A 9,635-nucleotide genomic window follows, 5' to 3' on the forward strand; every position below is an offset into this window, starting at 1 on the left:
TTTTTTATTTTCCCTCGCTTTCTCAAATTTTCAAATTTTAATTTTACCATTTTAAGTTGTCCCACAAAACCGAGCACAAAACGATTATATGGATGTTGAAAATGCGAACCTCTGTATAGACTCCACTATTAATTTAGGGCTGGTTTCCGTGAGCAACAAATTTTTAAGTATGGTAACAAATTAGTTTCAATTTTTAGCGCATTTTTTAAGTTTCTTTTACATGCGACAACCAATTCGTGTCAGACATTGCCTATTTCCTAAAAATTACCTGTTGTTTTTAAACCTTTTTTTTTTGATAATTTATAGGAGGTATCACATGACAAATGTCACCTACGTATATTTCAAAAAGGAGACAGGATATTTCGAAAATAAGAGGAATTCATCAAAAATATTTTCAAGTTGGCTTTGGATACCGAAAGTTGACTGGTGATTAGGGGACTGTGTTGTTATTTTAATTAAAAATCAGGGTGTTCAAAAATTGAAATGCAAACAATCGTTCAACATACGTTTTTTAAATCAAAGCACCCTATTTTTACAAATGTCTTAACACAAGAAATTTGGGCAACTTCACATAGTCGTTTTTTCCAAAAATTTTCAGTTTTTTGAAAATTGACGATTCCCATTTTTTAAAATAATTTTTAACCAGACTGAAAAATACCGTTCCAATCAGAATTTCGGTTGCATCAAACAATTTAAATTTTTAAATATCGGACCTATACTTACATCGCAAGGTACTGTTGATGTGGGTTGCTATATGGCTGCATCTCGTCCGAGCTTTCCCCACCCGAACTGCTTAAGGTAGCTTCCGAATCGAGTTCGTTTTGTAACAAATTCACCTCCGCACACAAATGCCCGGTCACTCTTTGCATGTCAAGTTTATGTTCGGGAGTCCATTGAGGCACCACAAGCGCACCGACAACACCGGTACGGAAGGAATTTGGTTCGACCGAACCCGCACCAAAATACCTAGACATGTGCCGTCGTCCCAACGCATTCGCTTGAAGAGATGTCGACACCTCCAACTTTTTTATTATATTTTTGGCGGACATTAACGAAATAGGTTTCAATTTCTCCGAAATCTCGCCGGCGCCCGGGGGACTATCCTTACGTCGCATAGTTCGATGGACGTGTTCGAACACACCGGCGATCTCCTCGCTGGCATGCTGTCCAATTTGTTTCGCCTGCAATTTTCGCAACCTTCTCAAGGTGTATTCCAACTTCCTTTGAAGGGTGGTATGCTTTTTCTGTAAATTCGCTAACAACTCCTTCGCACCGGTCTCTTTTGTATCAGTTAATTGCTCTTCAATGCTGATACTCATCACATCAACGTCGTTAAGAAGCTCCTTTTCAAATGATGTTAAATTACTTGTCAAGTCCGTTGATAGTGGAAACACAGAATCCGTTTCAGAAGTAAGATCACTAGCAGATGCCCCCAACTTATCACTGTTCGATTCTATACACTTAATTACTTGCATGAACTCGTCCTGACCGATTTCCGCACAGGCAGTACCGTCCCCAGTTTCGAAATTATTCAACTGATCATCGTCGCTCGCCGAAGTTTTCTCTTTTATCATCGCAGATACAATATCTATACCAGCTTTTCGTAGACCCATTTTATCTTTTTGGTCGCCCATATGTAAGGGGGCACTACTCATTATATCACTATCCTTACACGTCGTACGATTACCTTTTAGTAATTCTGAAACTAAAGCTAAGGTATTGAGGTTATCATTTGCTAGTTCGTTAATCGAAGTTTTCTCGCACGAATCTCCCTCCAGAGATTGATAAACGTCAAGCACATCTCTGTTTGTATGCAAGGTGGTTGTGGGTTGCGTCGTCGGGCTGCTGGGGGGTATTTTAAAACTTTGCGACTGTGTGGTTTTCGTTAATGCCGGGGCCATCACCATGACATGGGGATGCCTCACCGAGGCTGTACTCAATCCCATTCATTCAGTGTTCAATCAATTCCACTTCTCATCACTTTTACACTGCGTAAAATGTAAAATTTAGTTAAGGAGCATTAACGATTTTGTGGGGATAAGTTAACCGCCGAAAAAATTTATAAAACAAGCCTTTGAACAGTTGACATAAAATGCTAGTTGTAAACAAAGTAACATTTTTAGCGTAAACGGTTAACGTGAGAATTTGGAAATTGATTACTTTCGATTTTAGTATACGGCGAAATTTGAACAGATCACTCCCACGTGACGAGTCCAAGCTTACGAAACGGAATACGGTGCAGATTCAGACACGCACCTTAAAAACATTGCACCACTCGAAGCACTTATTACAAAGAACTTCACTTACGTATAATATCCTCCTAAATCGCTAAAATAAGCACTCGATTTTCAAAAACGGTGTTATCTAAGATAAACAAATTGCGAGAGGTGAAGATTTTTTAAATAGGATACTACTCAACAATGGCGACTCGAGCTAGAACAGTTGAACAACGCATACCACCATTTCTACAATGAACAGTGCAAACGACGGCGGCGCTGAATAGACCAAACGCGTTACTAACACTTATCGACTACGCCATTCAATTACATTATTCAAACGTCCTGTAAACATTCAAACAATCGTAGAAACGTATTTTCACTACCGGTAAAATTTCCTCGATGCAAAACAACCACTACAAGCGCGACTTTTCGCCACTAGAGTGATTATTAAATTGTTGGCGGTGTTTAAATTATGACATCATTCAATTCCACTACGGACCTCTACCGGTTGCTTTTCCACTTTCACTAACGGCGCGTTTTTTGAAATGTCCCCATTTGGAAACAAGTTAAAACTAACCCTTCGTTAGTTATGGTTCCAAAACGTGGCAAATCCTCAACAGTGTCCTTCAAACGTCTGTCGGTCATTAAATTGTTTGATGCAACCAAAAGTTAAAATGTAAACATTACATTGTAATTGGTACACAAATTTACCCTCCACCAAAAAATTTTGCAACACAACATTCATTTCTATTATAATTCTTACTTCACTCCAACGTAAATGTACTCACCTGCAGAAAATCCCGAAGACGTTCCTTACTTGCAATGGCACACATTATTAAAAAGTTCTCAAAAGTCTATGCAACAATCCACCATTTCTTCTCCCTACTCCTCCACTTGTCATGTGCTGTTGGTCTGTTTGGAGCATGAATGAATTAGGTTAAAGTTTCAAATTTTGAAAATGTCACTAGAGCCTGCTGATTATTTGCAAATAACTTTTAATGTCGAGAGAGACTTGCAAAGTGTAAGTTTGTGAAGGCAAATTATCGGACTGTTGCAATTGCTTTTAGGACGACAGAAGAATTTTACCATTCGCCGATAGTCTGCTGTACAAAAGGAAAGTACTCGAGATAAGACGACTCACGACAGGTGTTGATGTTAAACGTACCTACGATGTTGCATTAGACTTGCAGGTAATTCGGCGAAGACTACTACTCAAACAAATTTGTTGATTTCAAATTTAGCTGCCCGAGGATTCCCATTTAATCAAAACATGGAGCGGATTGTTTTAGTAAATAATAGGTACTTGCAGGAAAAAGGCAAAACTTAGATCTTATGTTAATAAGTTAGGCTTAATTAATTATTCCTTGTCTCACAAACCTGAGCCTCTACGTGTCATTTTTATAGGTGCACAGAGCCAGACTGCTCCATTTTGGGCTATAGCAGCAAAAACCAGAGACTGTTGTGTATCTAAGTACCATAACCATATCTACCACTCACCAAAATTGTTGCACCCAAAAATCAAAATGCATATTCACTTGTGGAGTGTTCAAGTAAATCCTTTGGACATTTTCCTATCGAAGTGAGCTAATGCATAATGATTTTATATTTTGTATCATAATTCAGGTAGTTGATGGAGTCACATTAATCGCATGATTTTTCTTTGAGTCAAGTCTCAAGAGCTTTGTGCTACCAAATGCAAAAAGGACGACAATGTAAATGTTCATCAGTAGTCTAGTTACCGGCACAGACATACAGATGGACAGAAGAGGGGATTGCTAATAGAGCAAACTGAAAATGTGTGATTTGGAATTCCAGAATATATGAAACCATATATTCTGAGAATTTTGTCTCAAAAGTTTTAGGTAGACGTGATTATTTTAACAATTTGATACTTTTTCAATTTTATGATTCTATGTTGCACAAACCATTAGCCCACTTTAAAAGAAAGACATACTTTCTTTATCCATTAAGTCCGCATCCATCCATGTACAGTCATTTAGACTCTAAACCAAAAAATGTGCAGAATTCTTGTCAAAACAGCTTTCTAGCTTGGAAGAGTGTCTTCAAAAAGTGGTAAGGGAAAGGGAATTTCCCACGAAACTTTATTATTTTATGTAGAATAAGAATATTCAATAAAAAGTATAGAGGTTTCTATTTATAAATATTAAGTTGCCCTACACTTGACCCTTAAGGGATAGTTATGTGAGCATGTGGATAGCGTCATTAAATGGGCCCTTCCATATGAAGAATATTTTATGTAAATCATTAAAAATAATTTTGTTTTAGCCAGGATTTAAGTTTGAATTTATTCATAGACTCGAAATTTGTAATATATGCCGATATCCCGCTAGTTTCCGCAATAATTGACTGTCTCCAGATAAATGGACACCCTGTATATAGATTAATTGAGTGACATTCAAATTAAAATTACGCAGCTGGTAATCGCAAACTCACAAAGGAAATGACCGCTATACCCCAATTCGCACCTCGACCAAGAAAAACCCTTTAAAATTTAACATCTCCACAAATATGCCATTTTTCCCAACTATAATCCCGTAATATTTCAGGATGTCGATAAAGACTTTCAACCTGGTGACACGATCGCCATCCTCCCTGAAAATAATCATGATGAGGTTGCAGAACTTCTGCATCATCTCAACTTGTTGGCTGTAGCCGATGTTCCATACGTTGTTGAGATTCGTACTGGAACAACCAAAAAGAAGCCGATTATTCCACCACACATTCCCACCTGTGGAACATTGCGGGATCTTTTCAGCAAAAGACTAGATTTGCGTGGTACACCAAAGAAGGTATTGTATCTCAATCTGACTTTCATGATGATTCAATTATTGCAGTTATTCCTGAAAATGCTACTAAGATTCACAACCGATTCACAAGAAATGGCTCAGTTACAACAGTTATGCTCACCAAGTGGTTCAACGGAGTATAACAACTTTATACAAAACTGTGACAGTTTGCTACACTTACTGCAGTCATTTCCATCATGCAGGCCACCTGTTGAAAGGCTCCTAGAGCACCTGGGACCTTTACAGCCGAGACCGTACTCTATATCGTCTTCGCCTTTAATCAATAATTCCACATCTAAGCAACTACATTTTACTTTCTCCGTTATAGATTTAGAAAATAATCTTAAAGGGGTCTGCACAAGTTGGTTGGAGCGTTTCAGTAACAACCCAGAGAGAAGTTTAGATTTTTATTTTCGTCGTCCAAATAATTTTCGTTTACCCGAGGACATGTCGACGCCAATAATAATGATCGGTCCGGGTACTGGCGTCGCGCCGTTCATTGGTTTTTTGCAACATAGAGAACTGCTAAATTTGGACGTGGGTGCTGCATGGTTATTCTATGGATGCCGTTACGCTAGCAGAGATTTCCTCTACAAAAAAGAAATCGACCAGTTTTTACAAACTGGCATTTTAACTAGACTATCTTGTTGCTCGTCGAGGGATCAGACTGAAAAGGTGTACGTTCAGGATTTAATTAGGCAGCATAATGAGAGCTTTGTTAATAAAATTGTTAGAGAAAATGCTGTTGTTTATGTATGTGGTGACGCAAAAAATATGGTCAAACAAGTCAGTAGTACCATTGTGAATTGTTTGACGGATGTTATGAGTTGGTCTCAGTCTGACGCGGAAGGTTACATGAAACAATTGCAAAATACTAATCGTTATATTCAAGATGTATGGATTTAAATGTAAATAATTAAATGAAATAAACGTATGTGAATATATTTTTTCTTGTGGTCCCTACAATTTCGTTTGTTAGCTGATGTGCTGTACCTGTCTGCCTCATTACAAAACTTCTGTACCATTGCCGACCAGCTATATAAGCTGACCGATGATTGGTGCATAAACCAAGATCCGTAAGCAATCGGTAGGATTTTTGTCAAGTCTAATTTCTTATAGCAAGAAGTGCAGAAGTTATGGCTTTAGGCATTTATAGAATGTACGGACGGACATAAAAAATAAACAGCACAATTCCATCTCGGAAAAATATGCTAAAAATAATTACTAAAGTAGAGTTGGGAAAGATAAACACTGATCTGATCATCGTTGGAGCTCCAATTTGCACAGCAACAGCGTGTGGGAGGAGTGTGAATATTGATACCATTTACAGGAAATGAAAAGTTAAAATGTTGAACTTGAACATTCAGTGTACGAGCATAAATGACAACAAATTAAAAACTTCTAATATCACAGCCCTTCATATTGTTGTGTAAACAACGTCAAATTGGTTTGTTTCATTTGAATTTGTATCTCTCAAGTGTTGTTTTTCCTTTTAGAAATTTTGAAAATGCCAAATTCTTGTTCTTTTGTAATTTAGATAAGGTGTTAGAAGTAAAACGCATCTAATCAAATTTGCGTGCTTTATAAAAGGTTTTACCTTGAATATTGGAGAGGTGGACTTTTGCCGCATTCCGTCGTTGATTGGGGAGTTACTTGAAAATTTTTAAAGGAGTTTATGAAAGTGGTATTTCCTTATTAAATAGTGGAGGCAATGAGCATACGCGGCTGTTAGTTTTCGCGACGGTTGAAAAACGTGTACATCTGTTTACGCTAAATTACGGGCAGTTGGCCCTATTTGTTTTGTCGAATACGCGTTTTTTATAATAAATCTGTGCAGACGCAAGTTAACCAGGTGAAGAGTTGTCCGATTTACGGAACAAGTTTTGTTTTGTTAAAAGATTCTACTGCCCAAACAGCCTCAGAAAATCTGTTAATTTTATTCATCCAGCCAGTTGCGTTTGTCATCTAATTCTATGTCATAAATTAAAGTGAAAAGCTGTCAGCATTTGTGTTAGTTGAGTGTGCCTTATATCGCATAAATCTTGTATGACCAAATGAAAAAAACTGAAAGTAATTTTAAGACTTAGAGTATATCCAGCACAAGCGACCAATTGCAACTACCGACACTACTGGCGTACGCGGACGATATACTCGTAATCGCGGGTAAGTTATAGAAGACATTGAGGACTTCGTCCAAACCAGCGAGGTATGCCTGGAAATGGCCAACTCACACATAAACAACGAAAAGAGCTGCATGATGATAAGGGACCCAAGAAGCAACGCCCAGTACAAAGAAGGAGGCAAGATCGCAATAGCCGGGAAGGAGATAACTATGAAGCACAAGATTAAATATCTGGGAGCGTACATAAGCAGCACACTCAGCAGGCACAACACAGTGAAAGACAGAATAACCAACACATTCAGAATCACACATGGAATTCGGAACTTCATACGAGAGAAGAAAATACCACACAGCTTGAAAATGATGATTTAGGTACAACACGATCATAGCACCGACAATCTTATACGGAGTTAACACCTCAGCGCTAACAAGAAGTAACAGACTAACTTTGAGGAGGGCGGAGCGAAAGGCACTCAGGATACTGATGGAAAACAGCAACCTTACAAGAAAGCAGATAAGGGAATTAACATCGGAAACAAATGAACGCCCGAGAAGAAGCTATCATTAGAAAGCAGAGTTCCCTCTAAGGCAGAATACCAGTGGCGAAGCTGTGGCCGTACCCGTTCGGGTCGCATAACACCCAGTTAGCCGCCCCCCCACAACCCCCCCAATCCACAAACTCCACCACATTGTTTGGCATATGTCGCGGCCCAGCGCGATGGCAACAAAGTATAGTGATGAAACGTCCCTGATAGTGCCTACCAGGGACGCATCCTCACGACAGTTGACTAAATCCTGGGAGAGGCGGCGACGCCAGGCATATGTCAAAGTTTCAAGTTTCTTATTTTTGTCGACTGTCTGGTGTGAGGTAAAATGTCCAAACTAAGCTTTGTTAGCTTGTCGTTCTTTCAGGCATTTTGTTTTAATTTTGTGACATATTGTTTTGGAATACATTTATTTAATACTAGTTGGCCCGATGGACGTTGTCCTTTTTCTTAAAATCCTTCTTAAAATTATTTCAATAAATTCGCTGTGGCTAGCACAGGAACCACCCGCCCCACCTGCGCATGCGCGATTCTGCCCTTTTATGTCTAAGCAAAGAGTAACCATCTCTTTGGTCTAAGAATATGTGCAGCAAATTTGGTTTAAATCGGTTCAACCGTTTAGCCGGAAAAGAGATTTTGACACACTTGCCCCAAAATAATAATAAACGCACTTTTGGCAATTCAGAGCTAGTAACGTACCTTTTTTAGTTATGCCAAATTCCGTAATTTGAAAGCAATTATTGTATTTCTAGATATGAATAAAAAAATGTATAGAATCTGGCCCATTTCCGGAAACCAAAGAATGTAGTGGCTCTGGTGGCAGTGCCAATGGCGTCAAATTCACTTGGCCACTGGCGCGCAACATAATCGATTCCGGTAACTTCGTTTCGCGCTTCACTTTGCTCGTCAGTTTGACTTATGGCCGTTTGCACCGACAAATTTAAGTGGAGCTTAGCTTAAAATCCATGGCAACCATTGTCTCAATAATCATTGCCATGGATTTTAAGCTATGCTTAAGCTAAGCTCTTGCCGTAAGAACCGTCTACACAGTATTACAAAACTTTTAAAAAAAAGATGGATGAAATCGGTAAAGTCGTTCTAAAGTTATTCCGTGACCAGAAGAAACAGGGGTTCATTTTTATATATAGAGATAATTAAATAATTTAATACAATTAAATTTATTTTTGTGAGTAAATGCGGGTGCGAGTATCGCTGTAACTGGTAAAATTGTCTGTAGTTTAAGTAATTAACGGCCGGTTGCAGGAAAGCGAATTATAATCAAAATCCTACATTATTTGTCAAATCTGAGTTTAAACAAGAATTTTGACATTTGATTGGCTGCCTACAGCAATATAAAGCCAATCAAATGTCTTAATACCGGATTAAACAATAATCCTGAATTTTTTTGTGCAACTAGCCGTAAGCATTGAATAAAAATTAATTTTTTATTCAATGCCGTAAGTATATTGAAGACAGTTTTTTGTATAAATTCTGAAAGTGCACTTTTAGTAGTCTAAATAAAAGGCTCAACGAAGTTTGTCTTTCACTTTTAAGTGATTTTTATTACAGGAAACATTTTCTGATTTGTTGTGCGACTTAATTCAAATCAGTGTAGAATAAAAAACTCAAAAATTCAAAGTCTGTTGCATAAAAGTATAAGCTTTTAAAAAACCTGTACAAATTTTGTAAATTACAAGCAAAAAAGAAAGAAATTTAAGATCTTGCCAAGTTTTTTCAAAATTTGCAGTTCTGTTCAAACAAGCAAGTAAATACCCTTTTCTGGCGAAGCACAAATAAAATGAGTAGAATTAAATTCAAATTTGTGACTAATCGTTTCTACAGACCACAATACCCAATAAGATTTAATTAATTGTAGTAAACTATGGAGTAACAGTAGAATTAGTACTGATCAAATAATATATTTTACCCTTTGGGCCAAATA

The 9,635-nt window shown here is 37.8% G+C and overlaps 2 protein-coding genes across 3 annotated transcripts; one reads left to right on the forward strand and one right to left on the reverse strand.

Annotated features, from left to right (window-relative positions):
* Positions 1–674: 674 nt before the first annotated feature.
* LOC116166876 lies at positions 675–2,641 on the reverse strand. Its single transcript, XM_031482064.1, has 2 exons — positions 2,308–2,641; positions 675–1,988 (listed from the first exon to the last, which is right to left on the reverse strand). The coding sequence occupies exon 2, from the start codon at positions 1,944–1,946 to the stop codon at positions 720–722; it is 1,227 nt and encodes a 408-aa protein (XP_031337924.1). The 5' UTR covers positions 1,947–1,988; positions 2,308–2,641; the 3' UTR covers positions 675–719.
* A 143-nt stretch (positions 2,642–2,784) lies between these two features.
* Positions 2,785–5,970, forward strand: LOC116166874 (methionine synthase reductase-like). Of its 2 annotated transcripts, none has more exons than XM_031482062.1 (4): positions 2,785–3,240; positions 3,287–3,409; positions 4,787–5,029; positions 5,075–5,970. In XM_031482062.1, exons 1-4 carry the CDS (start codon positions 3,178–3,180, stop codon positions 5,930–5,932), a joined length of 1,287 nt encoding a protein of 428 aa, XP_031337922.1. In that variant the 5' UTR covers positions 2,785–3,177; the 3' UTR covers positions 5,933–5,970. The 2 variants fall into 2 exon arrangements, with proteins under 2 accessions (XP_031337922.1, XP_031337923.1); XM_031482063.1 differs by having other exon boundaries at positions 3,295–3,409.
* The last annotated feature ends 3,665 nt before the right edge of the window (positions 5,971–9,635 follow it).

Source organism: Photinus pyralis, unplaced genomic scaffold (genome assembly GCF_008802855.1).
Source record: "Photinus pyralis isolate 1611_PpyrPB1 unplaced genomic scaffold, Ppyr1.3 Ppyr1.4_LG3b, whole genome shotgun sequence".
Taxonomy (NCBI): Eukaryota; Metazoa; Arthropoda; class Insecta; order Coleoptera; family Lampyridae; genus Photinus; species Photinus pyralis.